Source organism: Odocoileus virginianus, chromosome 4, assembly GCF_023699985.2.
Source record: "Odocoileus virginianus isolate 20LAN1187 ecotype Illinois chromosome 4, Ovbor_1.2, whole genome shotgun sequence".
Taxonomy (NCBI): Eukaryota; Metazoa; Chordata; class Mammalia; order Artiodactyla; family Cervidae; genus Odocoileus; species Odocoileus virginianus.
Window position 1 is genome coordinate 20284290 of NC_069677.1, and position 22019 is coordinate 20306308.

General features: G+C 40.3%; 1 protein-coding gene across 3 annotated transcripts in view; it reads right to left on the bottom strand.

Moving 5' to 3' along the window:
- Positions 1–22019, bottom strand: part of TPRG1 (tumor protein p63 regulated 1) — a 177237-nt gene that overhangs the window by 111376 nt on the left and 43842 nt on the right. For all 3 annotated transcript variants that reach the window (XR_011487246.1, XR_011487245.1, XM_070466246.1), the window contains exons 2-3: positions 21506–21739; positions 10369–10460 (exon numbers count right to left, since the gene is read on the bottom strand). Coding sequence is in view for 1 of the 3 variants with exons in the window: in XM_070466246.1 (XP_070322347.1) it covers positions 10369–10460; positions 21506–21730 (317 nt within the window). In the remaining 2 variants the exon portion in view is untranslated. The remainder of the gene's footprint in view (positions 1–10368; positions 10461–21505; positions 21740–22019) is intronic.

Consider the following 22019-nt stretch of genomic DNA (forward strand, 5'->3'; position numbering starts at 1 on the left):
AGCAACATCACTTTGCCAACAAATGTCTGTATAGTCAAAGTTATGGGTTTTTTCTGTAGTTGTATACAGATGTGAGAGTTGGACCATAAAGAAGGCTGAGCACCAAAGAACTGATGCTTTTGAATTCCAGTGGTGAAGACTCATGAGAGTCCCTTGGATAGCCAGGTCAAACCAGTCAATCCTAAAGGAAATCAACCCTGAATATTCACTGGAAGGACTGATGCTGAAGCTGAAGCTCCACCTGATGCGAAGAGGTGACTCATTGAAAAAGACCCCGAGGCTGGGAAAGATTGAGGGCAGGAGCAGAAGGGGATGGCAGAGGATGAGATGGTTGGATGGCATCACTGACTGAATGGATATGAATTTGATCAAATTCTCGGAGACAGTGAAGGACAGGGAAGCCTGGTGTGCTGCAGTCCATGGAGTTGCAAAGAGATGGACTCAACTTAGCGACTGAACAGCAACAAGTTTAAGTTACTGGGCAATTGTTTCCAGAATCTATTGCCTTTCTAATAATGTGATATCTTTCAATAAGATAGAAATGCTTATATAGTGGTCTTGAAGGAAACATAAACGCAGTGGTGTGTTTTAAATGGTAAGCATATTCTAAAACAATAATATTAATAATGATAATGCCCTGATGTTGTTTCCTTGGTATGAATTGTTCTGTCATGACTGATTTCAAGATACCAAGGTGAGGTCACAGGAGCTGGGATTGGAAGAGATGCATACAGTTGGTCATCTTGAGTGTGAGAGCTGAGCACGCAGCACTGCATCAGGGGATGAAGAGGAGCCAGTGGAAGGCAATGGGAAGTGACAAGGCGTTGGCAAACTGGGAGAATATGCTCTAACAGAACACATCCAAATTCAAGTTTTTTAAAAACTGAGCAGGGTGGAAACGGCTTATGGCTCTCTAATTTGTGACTCCAGAACGAAATATATGATCCAGACTCCTTAGTCTGGCCTTTGAAGTTTTTTTCTTTCTAGTTCCTTTCAAGCCTTTCTAGCTTGTTTTTAGTCCTCTGACTCTTATTCACTGTAATCTGGCCACATTGAGTTGCTTATGGTTCCCTGAGCCTGCCTCAGTTATCGAACAGATTCCCCTCTTTCCTGGGATGTTCTTTCCCGTCCTATCTTTTTGGAAATTTCTCTTCCTCCCTTAATCCTGGTTATCCTCCTGACCTATGTCAACCATACAGACACAGTGAGTTCTGCGCTCCCACAAAATTATTTGCCGGATTGTGTATCAGTAAGTATCATACTGTGCTGCATTTCATTTATACATTCTCCTTCCCAAGACTGAGACTTTCTTGAAGATGGAAATTTTGTCTTACTTATTTTTTTATTTTCATCATTTAGGGTAGAGTTTGACTTATGTAAGGAGCTCAGTAAACACATAAGTGCATATATACATGAGTGACTATTAATAATAATTATTATTATCAAAGAAAACTCTTGGGTGGCACATACTATATGGCAAAAAATTAGTGTAAGCATTGTATATATATTAAATGATTGAATTCTTAAATTAATATCCTCCTTTACATACCCACTTTAGAAGTGGTAAAATTGAAGCTCAGAGGATATAAGAGACTTACATATCTCTTACTTACAAAGTCACATCAATAATAAGTGTTGGAGCTGGGCATTTAGCTACATCAGACTTTATCCCACCTCTTGGCCTTTCTTGACTCCTCCTTAATTGTTTAGCAGTCTTGGAAAAACAAAAACACTTGCAAGTATGTTTGTGACTGCAGTAACTAAATGCCTTCACTGTCCTGTAATTCAGGTTACTCAGGACCATTAGCTTTCTGAATGAGGCTGCTGCCATGGAGGAATTTAGAGAGAAAAGCAACATGTTTAATTAGGTGGTTGTTGATAACCCTGACCCAGGATAAATGGATTCTGGCGACAGAGGTGTTTTTGTGGCTGCCAGAGTCCTGCCACAGGTCATTACCATCTTCATAGATTTGAGGCCCTTTTCAGCCTGAGTGCTTTCACTCAAGGATGAGTGTCACTGGGCTTTGAGCTGCTTGGAGGTCCAGGGTAATGGAGGCAGGACTCGATGGAGGGACCCCACTAGTGTCAGTGGAGAGTTTCAAGCAGTGGATGTCTCTACCTGAATTCGATTCAAGTCAAGTCCATGGTGGATTCTGAGCCCTACCACGTGTCAGACACTGGACTAAGTACTGAGAGGTGGGCAGAGATGGGTGTGGACAAAGGTGAGTCAGAATTAGGCCCTGACTTAAGCAGTGCTTTCCTCAAAATGAACTATATTATGTTGTAGAAGGTGAGCACAGAGAAGGAAGAGAAAATTATTCTCACTGAATCACTGTGGAAAGGTTTTATGGGCATAGTATCCCTGCAGGACAGAAAAGGTCTGCAAGAACAGGAGGGAGAGAGCATACCAGATAGAGCGAAGTAAGCGAGTCCAATCATGAGGCCAAGGCACAGTGTCAGGAGCTTTGGGGGATCAGCAGGCAGTTCCATTTGGCTGATAGAATTTACTAAGGGGCATAATGATAAATAAAGCTGGAAGGGGAAATGCAGTCCAGGACATGACCTAAGTGAGAGAGCAGAGCACACAGCACCATATCAGGGGATGAAGAGGACCTAGTGTAAGGCTCTTAGCCAGTGTAAATCTTAAAGATGCAGCAGACAGGCATGTAGGCAGTGAGAATCCACTGATGTCCTCAGAGCATGAGCATGAAAGTGATCCAGACTGATGCTTCCCAGAGGTTAATTACAGGAATCAACTGGGAACCCTGTGAAAATGCAGACTCAGGTTCTGCATGACTAGGGCGGCCTGAGTGTCAGCATTGCTAACAAACTCCTAAGTACCGCTGCTGCTGTTGGGGTGATTCTAAGACCACACTTTGAAAGTCTAGAAGAGCTGGAAGTATGCAAAAATGAGTGGGGTGGGGTAGGAGATACATTTCAGATTGTGAATTTGCATTTCACATTTATTATTCATGAATGAAATGTTCAGCAGTACCTAGTTTCACAGTTTGTTTTTTGTTTTGTTTTGTTTGGCTTTTTTTTTTTTAATTATTAGCAGCTATGCTTTTCATTACAAAAGTAGTTCAGTGCTCTTAATTAGACTGTGACAAGATGAAGCACAACTGACTTAGGCCCAACAGCAGCAGCAACCATTCCCTACAGGTATCTGACTTTTTAGTTGATTCTGGGGAAAATACTAAATAAGATCAAATGGACAGCACAAGGCCAGGAAGATCTGGAGACGAAAAGAGGAAAAGGTCTCAGTCCTGCCCAGCAAATCTCAGTCCTCCTGCCTGCTTGCAACAGACAATCAATAAAGAAACAAGACACAGGCCCAAAGATCATTTAACCAATTTAAACCATGGTGATGACTGTGTCAGGAGATGAAAAATCACAAAAGGCAGCAAGAGCAGAGCAAGAAGACAGCCTGGCTGGGAGAGCGGTCCCGTGAAGCCGGGTCCTCCTGTGACCCTTAATAAGTGCTTGCCTTTAAATAGGTCATTTAATCTCTGGGTTTCTTCATCCATAAAATAAAGCCAGTAGTTCCTCCTTGCTTTCTCCTGCAGGTCTATTTGAGGATCAAATATGAACTCAGGTGTGAAAGTGAACATAGGCACTGCTTTGGGGATCACTGAACTCAGTGGCACCCTAAACCTAAGCAATGGTTCCCGATCTCCTGGGCCTCTACGTTGCTTTGCTCCCAGGACGCCTCACCTTTTATATAAACATACAGCATGATTATTGCTTCTGGGAAATCATCCTGAATTAAGCAGAAATGCCCTGCACACTTCCACTCACCCCACCAAGCCCACGAAATAGAGTTGAGTTTATCCATCGAGTTACAATCTGATAAGGGGCACACATGGAATCTGAGCACAAAAGCAAAAAATAAAAATAAAAAATATTTTTGCAAATGTCAGAACAGCATAATGCATTGGAGCCCTATTTCTGCTACTTTAGAGCTGTGCTATTCTTCTTTTTTAAATTTTTTTATTAAATATAGTTGATATATAATGCTATGTTAGTTTCAGGTATACAGTAATTAGTTATGTATACACGTGTGTGTGTAATAACATCTAATGGAAAGAGTATAAAAAATTTTATATATATATTCCATTATAAGTTATTACAAGATATTGAGTATAGTCCCTGTGCTATCCAGTAGTCTTTGTTGCTTAAATATTTTATATGTATTACTCTTCTGAACTTTGATTTCTTCATCTGCAAACTGGAAGTGATGTTTCTACCTAAGACAATTGCTATGAAGATTGAATTAAATGAAGAGTAATTTTTAAGCTATAATTTATTATTTAACTATTACTTACTATTTTTTGTCAAAAACAAATGGAGAATGTCATATATATTTTCATTTCTCTTTCCAACTGTGAAATATTACTCTGGCCTACTGGTAAATATCCCTTCCTTGGCACTTCAATTTTAAAAGAAAAATATAAACCTCTACACTTGTGTAGCCATTCACAGTTTAAAAGTAACTGTCCGGTACTTTACAAAAATTACATGATAACTGAGAAGAATATGAGGAAAAGCCTAAGAAAAATTCCATTTAGAGATCATCAAAATTATATAAATTATAGCAATATAATGGCAAGCACATAGAAAGCACTTATCACAAAGTAAAATTTAAGTGCTCGATAAATGTTATCTATTAATATTATAGCAATCATTGACAAAAATGCATGGAGAAGAGCTGGAATGATATATACCAGAAATTAACAGTGGCTGTACTTCTTTCAAGAGCAGAGGATTTCTAATTGATTACAGACTGTACTAAAACAATTCACTAATTAAAAAAATAATGGAAAGCCCATTCAAGTTCACCCAGCTACACTGACCATAAGCAGCAGAGTCAGGAATCAAGCCCAAGTTTTCTGATTTCAAATTCAGTACTCTTTTTATGACACTAGGCTGCTTCCTTGACTTTACCTCATTTTACTGTCTATCTGTCCAACTTGGGGAGCTGGATTTGACTAAAGCCATGGATAAAAACCTACATGGGTTTCAGGAGAGATAGGCTATGAAACATGCTGAAAGTACTTTCCATGAAGACGAAGAGCAAGAGTTACTTGATCCAGCCACTAGAGGCAAGTCCTCTCATTCAGGAATAAGAGGAATAAGAACAACAACCCCACCGCTACTTTACACTAATGTGTGTGGAGTGAAGATCCCATCTCTTCCCACCTTCCTAACCACCGCAGTCAAAGACATCTTGAGTACTTTTGACTCAAGAGCCACTTCACTGCCATTGTATCATGCTTTTTGAGACTCCATAGAGTGTCAAGTTGTTCTCTTGGGGCTGGCTTAATGGATCACTTCTAAAAGGATACATGCTGTTTAAAAAGTCCTTTCCCAGAAGGACCAAGAAAGACAGTGCAAGGAGGAAGATAAAGTTAAGACAAACATCATCCTGTCTTCGTAGCTATAGAGGCTTATAAAGTTCCTAAACCGGCTGGGCTGAAAACTTGAGTCTCACTTGGAGTCTCCTTGCTTCATGCTGTGCTAAGTCACTTCAGTTGTGTTCAACTCTTTGTGATTCTATGCACTGTAACCCACCAGGCTCCTCTGTCCATGGATTCTCCAGGCAAGAATACTGGAGTGGGTTGTCATGCCCTCCTACAGGGGATCTTCCCAAGCCAGGGGTCGAACCTATGTCTCTTATGTCTCCTGCACTGGCAGGCGGGTCCTTTATCACTAGCGCCACCTGGAAAGCCCTTCTTAGGGCGTTCTTAATGGTCAGCTAACTGGGATCTCTCTGGAGTTGACTGCATCTCTCATTTTCCTTTTGGTCTCCTTTTGGTCTCTCATCCGCCTTATAGTCTCTACTCAAGTGCCTTCAAACTTTTGTTTTTCCAATTCCACTGAATGATCCATTTGTATCAATTTAGAACATCACAAAGAAGCTCAGCTGAACTAGATTGAGTGATATCCCCCAGAAAATGCCTTGACTGGCTTAATGTTATTTCATGCCCTTATTTCATACATACATAGACCTTCTGCAACCTTGCAGCCTCTGTCTGGCATTCATCTTTCCTCAGTCACCTGTCCAGACTTCATACATTCATCACTGAAAAGATGACTCTTTTGCTGAATTGGATAACAGTTTTTAAATACTGGAAGAATATTTTCTGAGCCTTTTTTGTGTTATGGCATTATCATAGCCACACACACACTTTTAAACTTAATCTGCATTATTAGCATATCCTCCACTACTTTCTTAAGTTTAGACAATTAACAAAACAATAAAATCAAACTCTGATCTCTAGAGTTTCCTTCTTTCCATGCTATAATTGCTGCCACCAATTCCAAGCTACCAGCATGACATCACTGAACATGCAGCTGGTGAAAGTTGAGCACACTATCATATATTATTTCCACCACACAAATAGAATAGGTAAAAAATAACCTCAGGTTTCCCAGGTGCCACCAGTACTAAAGAATCCACCTGCCAATGTAGGAGATGTTAGAGATGTGGGTTTGATCCCTGGGTCAGGAAGATCCCCTGGAGGAGGGCATGGCAAACCGCTTCAGGATTCTTGCCTGGGAAATCCCATGGACAGAGGAGCCTGGTGGGCTACAGTCCATGGGGTCACACAGAGTCAGACTCGACTTAACAACTAAAACTACCACCACCTATACTACTTGGACAGCAAGAAGATCAAACAAGTCCATCCTAAAGGAAATCAACTCTGAATATTCATTGGAAGGACTGATGCTGAAACTGAAGCTCCAATACTTTGGCCACCTGATTGGAAGAGCCAACTCATTGGAAAAGACCCTAATACTAAGACTGAGGGCAGGAGGAGAAGGGGGAGGCAGAGGATGAGATGGTTGAATGGCATCACCAACCCAATGGACATGAAATTGAGCAAACTTAGGGATATAGTGAAGGACAGGGAAGCTTGGTGTGCTGTAGCCCATCAGGTCACAAAGAGTTGGACACAACTTAGCTACTGAACAACAACAACCAACCTACACTACATTAAAAGGGTTTTTACTATTCATAATTCTGAAGATGGAATACTGATTTGAAAGCAGACATTCTTTAAACCACTGATGAGCAACCAAGGATTTCTCATCTCCCCAGAAGAAACTGAAAGTTGATGTACACAAAGCCCAGTCATTTTTGTCACATACGAAAAGGTGTTATGCTTGAAAAGAGTCTTGTGTGGTTGGTAAGGTTGGGGAAATTGGTCTATATTACAGCCGCCGAAACTTATGAGAATGGATGGTCTTTTTCCACTAGAAAAACAAGTAAAGGGGACAAGAGTAGCCCCGGGCTCTCACCTTTCCAGGCCCGTGTATTTATACATTTGTTTTGTTTAGTCTTACTGTTGTTATTTTGGAGGTTTGGTTTTAGTTTGATTATTTTTGCTGTTTGTTTTTTGGGGTTTTTTTTGTTTTTTTGTTTTTTTGTTTTTGCTGCACTACAAATGAATAGAAGAGTTAAGTGTGATAAGTCATTCAAAACCTGTATGCATGGCTTTCTTTTGACAAACAGTCTCCTATCTTCTGCTTGAACAGTCACAGTGTCTGGGACCTCATTCATTTAGTCCAGATGCCTGAACTTCTTTACAACTAGCACCTCTTTCCATTACAAGTAGGCAGTCTGATCAAGCTGTAAGGATTAACAGGCAAAGGAAAGTAACTGGCAATGTCTTACTCTGGTAGAAATGACTGAAATCAGATCTTCTCTTGAAACTTGCTTTTGATGGAGGGTCATGGGAGAAGTAAAAGAATTTTAACAGAGAGGATGACCAAAAAAGAACACAAAATCACTACCATTTAAAAAGGAGAAATGGGTTTCAATGCACACAGGAAGAAAGCCTGACAGCAAATAAGCAAATGTGACTGCTTGAAATTCTACATGCATGGAATACACACATTACTGTTGTCCTTAATATAAATGAATACCACAAAATGAAAGCAAAACAGAAAACCAGTTGCTGGAAAGTACTTACCAACTCTTTGAGTTTCCTATTAGGTTCAGAGCTAGGTACAAAACTTGAGTCTTGGGGGTGAAACTGTTCATATTTATCTGAACACTGCTTGGTTCAGCATCCTAGTTGATATTAAAGCAAGCACACAATTATGGAGTTAAGCCTCAACACAGATCACACAATCAGATTTATCTTTGGTCAGTTGACATCTATAGGCTATTGTAATCACTAACCAAAAGCATTCAAACAACTAATACACCAGGTCAAATAAAATCAAACAAAATAGGCACTATTAAAGAAATGAGAGAAATGAGAAAGTCGCTCAGTCATGTCCGTCTCTTTGTGATCGCATGGACAATAGAGTCCATGGAATTCTCTAGGCCAGAATACTGGAGTGGGTAGCCTTTCCCTTCTCCAGGGAATCTTCCCAACCCAGGGATCGAACCCAGGTCTCCCACATTGCAGGTGGATTCTTTACTTGCTGAGCCACAAGGGAAGCACATTAAAGAAATAACTGATACTATTATTAATATGTGAGTTCACACAAACATCCACCACTGAATTTGGAAGACCACGTTTGTGCATCCTTTCTTATAAATGAGATACTTTGTAAAAATGAATTAGTTAAGTGTTTATCTCTGATGTAACCTTCAGAATTTAAGTAGACATCTATCCTAATCAAGGCAGGCTTTTCATTTGCACAAGTCATATTCTACCCTGCGAATGAGAGGTGGAGAGTGGAAAATAATGATGATAGAAATGGAAATGGATAGATAGAAATAAAAGTAGAGGCTACAAACAACAACAAAAACTAACTATTGGCTTACCAATAGTACTTGTGAACAGAGAAAAGACACTGATATTCATTGAAAAGTCATATGTGTTGGGAACTTTGCTAAGAATTTAATGTTCTCTCATTTAGTCATCCTAACACCTCATCAAGTATATATCATTATCTCTAATTTATATATTAAGACACAAATGCTCAGAAATTGTCAGGTTGGTTTTCAAAATTCATTTTAACTCAAATATTGGAACCCATTTGAAACAATGATATCATGTGGTGGTCAGACAGATGGAAACAAGTTATTTGGTTCTGCATTTCATTGATTAAGGGATTTATTCTGCTTGCCTGGATGATTAAACATTCCAGAGTTGCCCTCCTAAAACTTAATCAAAGAATATGCCCCACTCAGAGGTGAAAGACTAAATGATTCTTTACTCAAGGTATAGAAGTTACTGAACTTTTCTGCTGAAACCTCTGGAGACTAGAGGTTACCAAGAAATCTTACTGAACCAATTAGGTATCTGAAATGGAGTTCTAACTGCATTCTCCTCTTAATATTATGGATTCTGCAGAAGAAACGACATGCCTCTTACCCTTATTATGTGTATATTTTACCTATTATTATAAAGACCATGACATTCTTAATATTTGCCTGGTGGGTAAAGTAAAGGTCACATAGACACTAGAATTTTGGGGAGGACAGAAAGGTAACCATCTCCATGGTGTCTTTTGCAATGAAAACCCCTGTAGCTAAGATTAAAACTTGAGAGTGAATAGAGTAGTCAATAAAGTGACAAGGACTTAAGTGTTAGATTTGGTTTTTATCCTAACTCTGAACAAGTGGCCTGTCTTTTTTTGGCAGTGGTGAGGAAGGGGTTATATTTGTTTATTTTTAAATTTTTATTTTATGTTGGAGTATAGCTGATTAACAATGTTGTGCTAGTTTCAGATGTACAGCAGATCGACTCAGTTACATATATACATGTATGTTCTTTCTCAGCTTCTTTTTTCCTCATTTAGGTTATTATAGAGTGTTGAGCAGAATTCCCTATGCTATGCAGTAGGTCCTTGTTGGTTATCTATTTTAATATAGTAGTGTGTACACATCAATCCCAATCTCCCAGTCTACCCCTTTCTACCAGGTGGCCTGTCTTTATCCTACATGATTTTTCCTAGTTTTTTGCTCAAAATTCACATTGTATATGTTGACCTCACCCATCCTCTTTCCCAACCCTCCTTTCCGCTGTATCGAGTGGGATGGTTAGTAGCCTGGTATGATTGGTGAAAGAGTGCTTACAAGAGACAGAAATTTTTGGAATGAGAGAGCTCAGTTAGGAGGCTAACGCAATGGTCCTTGTGAGAAATGGTCATGCCCCGAGTTAAGGTGATTGCAGTGACGGTTGAGAGAAGCAGCTAGTCTGGAAAACAGTTTTAGGAGGCAAACTTGGTCATAACATCAGCCATGGGGCCCCACAAGACTTTACTCTCCAACAGGAGAGTAATTGATGATCTCTCTGTAACCAGAAGAAATTCTTCCAGAAATTCTGGCCATCTTCTATTCTATTATGGTGTTGTCAAACAAAAGGCTAGATTTCCATTGTCCTTCACTTAGTCATAATTACTCACTCTGTCAAGAGCCAGAAGCCTTGAATTGTCTCTCCGGAAGTCTTGGTAATATGGCCTTTCAAGTCTTCCATGGCAGTCTCAATGACCCCTGGCTGAGTAGGAAGAAGAAAATACCTAGTTTAGAGAAGACTGAGTCCCCTTCATTCTTACAATTAGTTACTATATCCCAGCAACTCCTCCAGAAAGTTGACCAGAAAAGATAGTTCTTGGAGTAACCTGTTGGTTGTTGGCACTGCCTGCCAGAGAGCTTAGTCTTGAATGCTGGTTTACTAAGCTGCTCTCCTTGCACGGGACAAAAGTGATTCAGGTCCTATAAACCTTTCATAATCTTACTCTCACTTGTTCAAAGAAATTAGGATCACTGTTTACAGAGGGCCAGTTTTTCTGATAAACAAATATGTTTAGAATGAAATTCAATGCATTTAGCAATATGTACTTTTTTTAAAAATCAAACTTTTCTCAACCCATTGCAGTACCTTTGCCTGGAAAATCCCATGGACAGAGAAGCCTGGTAGGCTATAGTCCATGGGGTCACAAAGAGCTGGACATGACTGAGCGACTTCACTTTCTTTCTTTCACTTTTCTTTCTTCAAACAGTACATGGCAGTAAAACATAAAGGAAAAACCTTTCAATGTTCTGACTATAGTTCTGGTTCTGGGAAATGAACTTTTTTGTCTCCTTACCTCTCTTTCTTCACCATTCTCCAAGCAGGTATTCCTACTATCAGCCTTCCTCTAGTTTAAAAACCGATTGACATTCCTTAACAAGAAATTCACTTTCCTAGTGGCTGAGCAGTAAAGAAGCTTCATGCTAATGCAGGAGATGTAGATTGAGTCCCTGGGTCTGGAAGATCCCCTGGAGAAGGAAATGGCAACCCACTGGAGTATTCTTGCCTGGGAAATCCCATGGACAGAGGACCTTTGGTTGGGGAGGGGGTGGGGGCAGGGGAGGCACTGTAGTCCATGGAGTCATAAAGAGTTGGACACAACTTAGTGACTAAAGAACAATAAATTCATAGACACTCGAGCTTAGTGATTCTTAAACTTCAGTGCACATGCGAATCACCTAAAATGTGTTTTTAAAACACAGATTTCTGGGCACTGTCCCCAGAGTTTCTGATTCAGTAGTTCTGAGGTGGGCCTGAGAATTTTCATTCCTATCAAGTTCCTGGGTGATGATATCGGTGTGGGACTCTACTGTAAGAACCATTGTTCTCTAGGCAGGCACTCTCAGCCTTGTTACTCATCAGAATCACCAGGGGAGCTTTGGGAAATTCTAATGCCGAAGCTGTACACAAAGCCAATTATGTCAGATACTCAGTGGGTAGGATTCGCATAACAGTACATCAGGATTTTTAAAAGCATCTTGGGTAACTCCAGTGTATAGTACCACTACAGCTCAGGGCTCATCAATTATAAGCCATTTCATTTTATAGGTGTGGAAACAGGGGTCTGCATATGGAAGTAACTTGTCAAGTTCCCTCAGCTAAGATGTGACTGACACAAGACAGGAAACCTAGACATTCCACCTCCAGGCATATAACACAGTGCTGATCTCATGCCCAACCCTGGAACAGGTATGTTACAAGCTCTCATATCGTCTCTATGTAATAGGGATTTATACTAAACACCTAATCTTCCATAAATATTAGCATTCCTAATCCTCTAGTTTGAGACCTTTCCTAAAAGGAAACAGGGACACTAGCCTGGCCAAGACCCATTCAAATATATTTTTTCTCCCAGAGGTGAGTGGGTTGTAGGATTTGGGGTTGCTTATTTTCTCAGTCTTTGATAAAAGGCTTTGAAAAATGTTGATCATAGAGTCCATTGGTTAAGAAAAATCTTACATGAGTCCACATGTAAAATATAGGAAAAGAAGTAAAGAATCCGCCTGCAATATGGGAGACCTGGGTTCAATCCCTGGATTGGGAAGATCCCCTGGAGAAGGGAAAGGCTACCCACTCCAGTATTCTGGCCTGGAAAATTCCATGGACTGTATAGTCCATGGGGTCGCAAAGAGTCAGACACAACTGAGTGACTTTCACTTTCACACTTTCACTTTTCCCCCTCCCAATTCATTCCACACAGTCCAAGTCATCCTGGAAATGGACAGGACAACTACTCAGAGTTGGGTGACCTGGGTTCATATTCCAGATCTGTCATGAATAAGTTCTTTGACCTCTAGACAATGATTTACTGTCCTTGGCCTCCATTTCTTTATCTATAAGACAAATGAGTAGACTGAACCAAAGCTTTCCAAGCCAAGCTGATGATCAAAACCTCCTGGAAATCTTTAAGAAAATATAATCACAGCCTTTACACTGAGAGATTCTGATTTCTCAATTTTAACAAGTTTCCTGTTGAATTGGACAGTCAGCCAGTAGACTGAATGATTTCTGACTCTTTTGTTATCCTCTACCACTGGTTGAAGGGCTGTCAGAAAGCTAATACAGCACCCCAGACCTGCTGAACCTGATGTGTTATGAAATCAATAAGTTCTGAGACGTTCATTAAATATGCTTTGTGCTCCCATTGACACAGGAGGTTGTATCAACATCACTGATCCAGTCCCTGTTGGCTCAGATGGTAAAGAATCTGCCTGCAACAAGGGAGACCTGGGTTCAATCCCTGGGTTGGGAAGATCCCCTGGAGGAGGGTATGGCAACCCACTCCAGTCTTCTTGCCTGGAGAATCTCCATGGACAGAGGAGCCTGGCGGGCTACAGTCCATGGGGTTGCAAAGAATCGGACATGACAGAGTGACTCAGCATAGCACAGCAGGTAAGACTGGTCTATGCTTCATGGAAATCTCCTGGGATTCTGTGACAATTCTCTCATCACTCATCCTCAGCTCTCCATGATGCAGCCTGACTCTACTAGGCTCAATGGTCAAAGTTCTCTGAAAAATGATATTTTCTTTCATGATTCATCATCGCTATTTTTCCTGTCTCTCTTCCTGTATCCGTGTAATTTCTTCCTCGAGCTAATATAACTTGGTAGTGAAACTAATACCTTTCAGAAGAAAAAAAAAATTAGAAGTAGAGTTGGAGAATAATGAAAGAATCCTGAAATAAGCATTTTGTTGAATGCTTTTATACCAGGCACTTTGCCAAAAATATGTAAAGACAAATAAAAGAATGTAGAATTTTTCAAAACTTTACTTGTCTTTTCTATGAAAGGCAATCAGCAAAATCTATCAAAGTGATCTATCCTTTGATCCACATGTTCCATTTCTGTGAAGTTATACTACTGACGCTCTTGCATATGTACAGAATGACATATGCATAGTTTCATCTGCAGCCTGGTTTGTGGATAGCAAAAACTTGGAAACCATGCAAAAGTCTGTCAATAGAAGACTTGTTAGGTATATCATAGGACACACACATGCAATGAAATATGATAAATATGTAAAAAATGAATAAACATACTATGAAGCAAGGGCAAATATGTCATCATTTGTGTATAAAGGAGAATGGATAAGAATAAGTATTTTTGTTTGTTCGTACACACCTGAAGTCACTCTAGAAGGATACATAGAAAATGTTAACAGGTAGTCCCTACGGGTAGGGAAGGAATTTGATGGTGGACACAGTGTATACAGGTGTTGTTTTACTGTGCATCCTTGTGTGGATGCTCAACTCTATTCTACCCCATAGACTGTAGTCCACCAGGCTCCTCTGTCCATGAGATTTCCCAGGCAAGAATACTGGAGTGTGTTGCCATTTCCTACTCCAGAGGATATTCCCAACCCAGGGATTGAATCTGCATGCTCCTGTACTGAGCCTCCTGCATTGTGGCTGGATTCTTTACTGCTGAGCCACTGCGGAAGCCCATTGTTTTACTATACACCTTTGCAAAAGTTAAAGGTTAAAAGTAAAGTGTATTCTTTAGAGAACAGTTTGGGAATCTCTCAAGTCCTATCCGGGTACTCATTGCCTGAGTTCTCACCTTCAGTAGAAACATCGATCACGCCTTTATGGAACAGTTATGCATCATGTCCTGATAAAGTATTTTACTCTTCTCCATTTGTTACTATTGGTTACTATGATACATTAACTTCAGCCATTTACTGTCAAAAATACAATAAAGTGTGTGAACCTTTTGACTTGTGTCCAGGACAAGGTTTTTAAATCTCAGCCTTTCTGGTTGCTATGAGACCCTCCTCAAGTCACCCTGTCATTCCACAAATCTACATGCATTTGTTAGATAGATGAGATACCATTAACTGTAACAGAGCTGTTTGGAAATGACAAAAACATTGATAACACTGTGGAATAAAAGACTCTATTACCATTCTTCTTGTTCATACTATGTAGAAGGGAAACCTTTGTACCAGAATCAGGGGATCAGATGATTACTGCAGGAGAACAATTAGCTCTGAGACTCCTTGAAGCCTGAGACTCAAAGGAAAGTTTGTTAGAATGATATGTACTCATCATCCAATCAAAGAAAGTTTAGCTAGAGAGTACACATGCATTCCTAATTCTAAATTTTAAGAAAAAAATCATTAGGGGCTCCTTATTTTTAAGTCACTACATGACATAATGAGCAATAGCTTCTTTGATGTCTAGCCCTAAATAGTTTCAGTCAAAACACACGTACTGAGGCAAGTTCAAGGACATAAATATTTGTTATGGTTGAACTTATTTTATTTTGGAGTATAGCTGATTAACAATGTTGCGAGAGTTTCAGGTACACAGCAGAGTGACTCAACCATACATATAAAAGACATATGTATTTGCCTCCTTGCATTTCCTTGAGCTAGACTAGCCTGGGAGCCAATTGTCACACAAACAATATTTATGTCTGCTATTAACATTTTCCCTTGTAATGGATTCTTTAGCCAGACAGTGAGAAGAAAGAACAGAGTAGAAAAGAGTGCTCCTAGGGACTTCGACACAGTCAGCTGTCTCTTGCCGGTATCAACATCCTCAGAAAGGGTTTGCTTTGTGGTAAATTCATAAGGTAAGAAAATCAGTTCTGAATAGGACCTGATTCATAAAGCCCAGGCAAATTTGTCTCTCTCTGAAAATGAAAGAAATACTTCTTATTTCATAATTGTTAAGGATCTATGCTCAGATAGAAACATCAACTTTTATTACCATCTTCAAAGCATTTCAGTGTAAGGAGGGAAATCCAGAAACCTTCTGCCCAGTGAGATATATAATTTCTAAGCCAGAAGGAAGCTCACACAGACAATAACAATACAACTAATATATTTAGTTGTTCCCAGTACAAGAGCAAGACACGGGGAAGCCTATAGTAAGAGAAGAGGGAAAAGGAGAGTATGAAAGCCAAATTAGTGTCATGAAGGCAATGACATCTTGCCACACAATGGGAAGTCCCAAACCTGCTTATTAAAGACTCGTTGCTCACAATAGAACACAGACTATAAAAAGGCCATGGGGAACCATTAATTAAATATTAAAAGATCAAATAGTTTTAGTCCCATTAGTTTGTATGTAATTTACATTCTCAAGTATAAATTTAGAGATAATTCCCCATCTCGAATCGCTTTCAACTTTCTGATAAGGTATCTGCAAATATAGAGTCCTACAGGGAGTTTAAATATATCTTTCCCCATGCAGATCAAGTATTGTTCCTTTCATAAGAAGTTGCTTTTGAATATCACTCTCCACAACTAAAGTGATTATCATAATATACCTCAAGTTATTAGCCTTGAGGGGTACTTTTGTTGAGAGAAGGCAGTAGGCCATTTTTAGACATGTCTAAGCAATAATAGCAAATGAACAAAAAAAGGAGGAAAAGGTTATCCAAGCAGACTGATAGCAACTGGTTCAGGCCCTCATTACATGACTCCTCATTCATTGTCCAAGGTCAGAGGCAGTGGATAGGTGGCATGAAGTGCCAGGAATCCTGGGTTCCAGGCCTGCCATGGCCCCTAAGTTGCCAAAGAAGAGAAGTCACATCAGATCTGTGTGTCCTAGGGGGTAGGATTAGATATTCTCTGAGGCCCTTCCTGGCTCGAAGCAAGAATGTTGCTAAGACATATCGGAAGGGCAAAGTTGCAGTAAATAAACACTTGTCTGGAAGATTGAGGAAAGACAGCAACAACACAGAGTGACCCATAAAATAACATAAGAGGTTTAAGGGACCAGAATAACTTGTTTTATGACCAGATAGTCAGAGATGTGATCTAATGAACAATGTTATGATGCTCAAAATGTCTCCTGTTTGCCCTGCTGCTGCTGCTGCTGCTGCTAAGTCGCTTCATTCGTGTCCGACTCTGTGCGACCCCATAGACGGCAGCCCACCAGGCTCCCCTGTCCCTGGGATTCTCCAGGCAAGAACACTGGAGTGGATCACCATTTCCTTCTCTAATGCATGAAAGTGAAAAGTGAAAATGAAGTCGCTCAGTCATGTCTGACTCTTCGCATCCCCATGGACTGTAGCCTACCAGGCTCCTCTGTCCATGGGATTCTCCAGGCAAGATCACTGGAGTGGGGTGCCATTGCCTTCTCTACTTGTTTGCCCTAAATTGTCTTTTATTTCCATATCCAACTTGAAACTCATATAATTGATCCTCTCTCTTCTTATAGCATTAGGTGTCCATACCTGGCAGCTAAGAAACTGAGTCCATCTGCCTCAGTGAGCCAAGGAATAACTTTCCCTTCCAAGTTAAAAGATATGAACAAAAAGCAGCCTAAGTATGCAGCAAAACTTAAATAAATTGTACTACATTTCCATGATACTTCCCTGGTAGCTCAAATGGTAAAGGATTTGCCTGCAGTGCAGGCTATCTGGGTTCAATCCCTGGGTTGGGAAGATCCCCTCGAGAAGGGAATGACTACCCATGCTAGCATTCTTGCCTAGAGAATCCCCAGGAGAGGGGAGCCTGGTAGGCTACACGTCATGGGGCTGCAGGGAGTAGGACATAACTGAGCAACTGAGCACACACAACAGATGTAACCCTATGTTTCACACAATGAAACGTGCATGTAAGACAAAAGTAAGAAAGGATATTCACCAAAATGTATAAAAGCACGTTTATATATTTTGGTTAACTTTGAGCCGTGGAATTATAAACCACTTCCAGTGAAATTACTTTAAAACTTTATGATAAAATGCAAGGCCAAGAAATTTTTCTACTCAGTCTTACTGCTCTTTTGCGTTTGCAACATAGCCTTAAAATTCTTACACTGTAATAAATTGATTTCTTTTAAATCACTGCATGGGATCAAGAAGTATGAATGGGAATTGGGAAACATCAACTCTAAACCCAACTTTGGTACTTAGCTTCTTAGGCAGGTCAGTGTGTACTAAGTGTTAGGGCTTCAGGTGAGCCACTGCCCTTCTCTGGGTCTTAGCTGCCACTAAAAATGAGAGTGTTGACTAGCAACTTGGTGTTCAAAGTGTGATCTGTGGACAGAAAGCATGAGTATTTCCATAGAATGCACATAAATGCAGAATCTAAGGCCTCATCCCAGACCTACTGAATCAGACCAAGCTTTCCAGGTAATCTGTTTGCATGGTAAAGCTGAGAAGCACTGCACCAGATCATCGCTGGACTAGATCTCTTTTCAGCTCCAAGAAGTGATACCTTGTGATGTGATGAATGTTTCATAGGTCTGAGTCATTCACAGTCCTGGTCTGATTTAATTATCACTTGAAGAAAATGAGTTAGCTTCCTTCATTTACATCTCTTTGTTGCTACAGACACTATATGTCTACAATTATATCTTACTTTAGAGGTCATGGTGAGGTCATGGGCATCTTAATGCCATTCCTTATTACCACTTACAGAAATGTGAATGCCAAATTAACCAAAAAAAAACAAAAAAAAGAGGAAGAAAGTGTTTAGAATAGCAAGAGATGCTGTTTCTGAAATGTTAATAGATGTGTCTCACACTGTACTAAGAACACTTTAAGAAATAGCTTATTTAAACTCTAGGATAAAACTGACATTTTATCCATACTTTGAAGAGAAGAAATTTATATATACATATACACCACACACACACACATCTCCTCCCATTTCCTCAGCTACCACCACATCAGCAGATCTGTGGTTTATAAGGTAGTAAAACCAGATCATTCCTTTATTTATTTGAACTAATATTTATCATTGTTTCAGTCTAACCAACAATCTCATTTTCATTATCCTAGAATGCATTAAAGCACATTCATTATACTCATGTGCTGGAAAAAAAGAAAAAAAAAAAACCTCTTCATATTTTGTCTCTTAGTCTGAAGGAAAGTAAATGCTGACCGCCTTGGGAATGTAGCCCTCACCGTCACCTCCTAAAGAGTCCTCGTGTCTACTTCAGACTCACTGACAGAATTAGAAGGTTTTCCTTTCCAAGCTCTTGAGAACTTCAAGTTGTTTTCTATACACCTGGTGGAAAAGATGTTCTTCGCAAGAATCAGAGTCAGTGATAGAAAACCTTTACTAATACATCCTAAGTTCAACTGTACTTTATGGTAGAAAGACCACCGGACTTAGAAGATAAAGAGAGTTTAGCTGCAGCTCTTACACTAATATCATATTTCTTAGTCACTTAACTCCTCTGAAGCTTCAATGCATTTACTCCTAAAACAAGGCTGGTAAGCCTTGCTCTGCCTGCCTCACAGTGCTGCCCCAGGGGACTGTCTCTCAGAAGCTACACAGAGCCACACAAATCAAAGCACCATGTAAACAAATAAATAAAAGCTCAGTTGTAACTACGAGAATTTACAGAATCCTTGTAAACCACAGATCTGTGTCAATTTAGCTAAGCCGTAACTACATATTCTAGAATTCCCTTTCTTGTCTGCTTCCAAATTAGTGTTGGCCACAACAGACATTTGTGTCAGACTTGAAAGGCAGAAGTGAAACATCGGTCGAGTTCTTTCTGAAGATCAGACCCCATTGTTCAGAGTTGCTGATCTCTTGTTTTCCTGATGGCATGAAAGTGGGTGGGGGGAGCCCCTGGACCTATAGCTCCTTTTGTTTCAGTCAGACTTCCTCCCTCAGATCCCCCTTCCCTGAGCTGAGTAAGTGTGCAGCGGTGGAGAACACTGGCTTTTCCGGAAAATGACTCACACCTTCAAGTCCAAACTTGGTGGGAGACCAACACAGGTTCCATTTTTCTGTGGTGAGTGCTGCTGGATCAAAAGGAATTCTACTTCGTCCATGGAGCTTCCCCTGTTCCCTAGTTCTACTACACAATGGCCAGTTGGTTGATGTATAACACCTCCAGACCCATCAACAGATGCAAAGACAACAGCTTTGCATAGATTTCTCAGGCAGCTCTCTTAATTGTACTAGCTTCCAATGATACATCTCTTATTCTGTATCATTCATCACTGCTCTTCTCTCATCTAATCCTGATAGATACATCATCACTATCAGAGAAATGGACATTCTAAGGGATGCTTTAATTTTTACCCCAGATATATCTTACAGCTAAACTTTGCATATTCAAAAAAGTTAACAGGCTTTGGAAAACAAGCCATTTGCTTTACATATGCAAAAACACACAAACACACACATAATAAGGAACATGCCAGCACTTTGCACATATGAGTCACTGGATATAGCTAAGACTCACTGAATATAGGTAATGTGGATATATGTTTTCAAACACACACACACAGAGTCTCTTTAGTTACAACTTTATCTTAACCAAAGATTAATTTTAAAAGCTAGAAAATCCAAGTTCATTAATTAAAACATTATAAATAGCCTTAAACTCTTAGCCACCACTTATTTAGGAGGTTGAGTTGAAAAAAAAAGTCAGTAAAGAGATGCTCCGTGTAAACATGAAAATTCAGGTGGTCTCTGCCACCACTGTGTACAATCCGCAGTTTAGCTTCTAATTGTTTATAGCCTATGAGCTCACTGCTAGTGTGTTGACAAAAAAGTTAAAGGATTGGTAAAGCAGATCTGCAGATGGTGATAGCAGCCATGAAATTAAAAGACGCTTGCTCCTTGGAAGGAAAGTTATGAGCAACCTAGACAGCATATTAAACAGCAGAGACATTACTTTGCCAACAAAGGTCCATCTGGGCAAGGCTATGGTTTTTCCAGTGGTCATGTATGGATGTGAGAGTTGGACTGTGAAGAAAGCAGAGCGCTGAATGATTGATGCTTTTGAACTGTGGTGTTGGAGAAGACTCTTGAAAGTCCCTTGGACTACAAGGAGATCCAACCAGTCCATCCTAAAGGAGATCAGTCCTGGCATTGGAAGGACTGATGTTGAAGCTGCAACTCCAATACTTTGGCCACCTCATGCAAAGAGTTGACTCATTGGAAAAGACCCTGATGCTGGGAGGGATTGGGGGCAGGAGGAGAACGGGATGACAGAGGATGAGATGGCTGGATGGCATCACCAACTCGATGGACATGAGTTTGGGTAAACTCTGGGAGTTGGTGATGGACAGGCAGGCCTGGCATGCTGCGATTCATGGGGTCACAAAGAGTCAGAAACGACTGAGTGACTGAACTGAACTGAACTGAAAGCATATCTATAAACAGGAAGAATTCAAGACAGAGGAAGGTACTAGAAACCAAGGATGTTTCTACTTGATCCAAATGTGAGAAGTCTGAAATATTTTTAAGATTTGGATATATAAACACCACCCTCATTATGCACCCATCTATTTACTCCCCAGCTTTGATGCACAGAGAAGAACTGAGTTCCAGACTGCAACTCTAGATTTGGAATGAAGTGCCTGCCCCTACACTGTACTACCAGCGTGCCCTGTATACCCTGGAGGTTCAGGTATTCTCAGTAAAGCTTTCTCTTCCATCACTCATATCTCTTCCTAACACAGAGCAAATACTCCCTCTGGGCTCCCAACTTTATATTCTTCTAGCAAGTCTGGTTTTCTCTTCATGGAGCATTAACTTACTGAGGTCAGGTTTAGCAGGAATACAAAACTGAGGGGCCAAAGACCCATGGGAGCTGGAGGACCTGCTTCTCTCGTGGTCACAAATAGACCCATAACTTTTCTGAAATTCAGCTCCTTCACCTGTAACATTGAGATAAAGATGCCTACTTCACAGTTACTGTAGCTATTACATGAGATAACAAATGTGAAAACAATTGATAAAATGTGGTATATGGAAGAATATTCGGATTTTAAAGAGAAGGCTTATGCAGTATTTAAGAACACTAAAGGTTTTATGATTTTACCCGAGTGACAAAGTACTTCCGTGAGAGATAAGGCTTGTGATAGGGATTCGGGTAGAGAGCGGATTCAATCACACTTGGCAGCCTTGAAATCTGCTTTGGCGCTGGGACCTCTGTGTCTGGCTCCCTCTCCTCCACGGACAGCTGATCTGTCTCAGAAGGTTGGTCATCTTCCTCTCGCTTCAGAGACACAGGCTGGAATCCCTCAAAGCTCCCAGTTGTTGACATTTCTTTAGCCTAAAACAAAGAAACAAAATTCTCAGGAAAAAAAAAAGTCTTAACTATGTGTCTTAACTATGGCAAAAAAAAAGCCCATGATGAACAACCAACGCTCCTGAAACTGACAAACCCACCTCATGTTAACTGAGCAGATGCACTGATGGATGGAGTTCAGTAATACAGATTCTATGATCATCAGGGGACATTTACCAGAGGACAGAGGCAGAGATTCTCTGGACAGAAAAAAAGAAGCTACAAGTAGTTCCATTTTCCCCATCTTTAATTCCATGGAACAAGA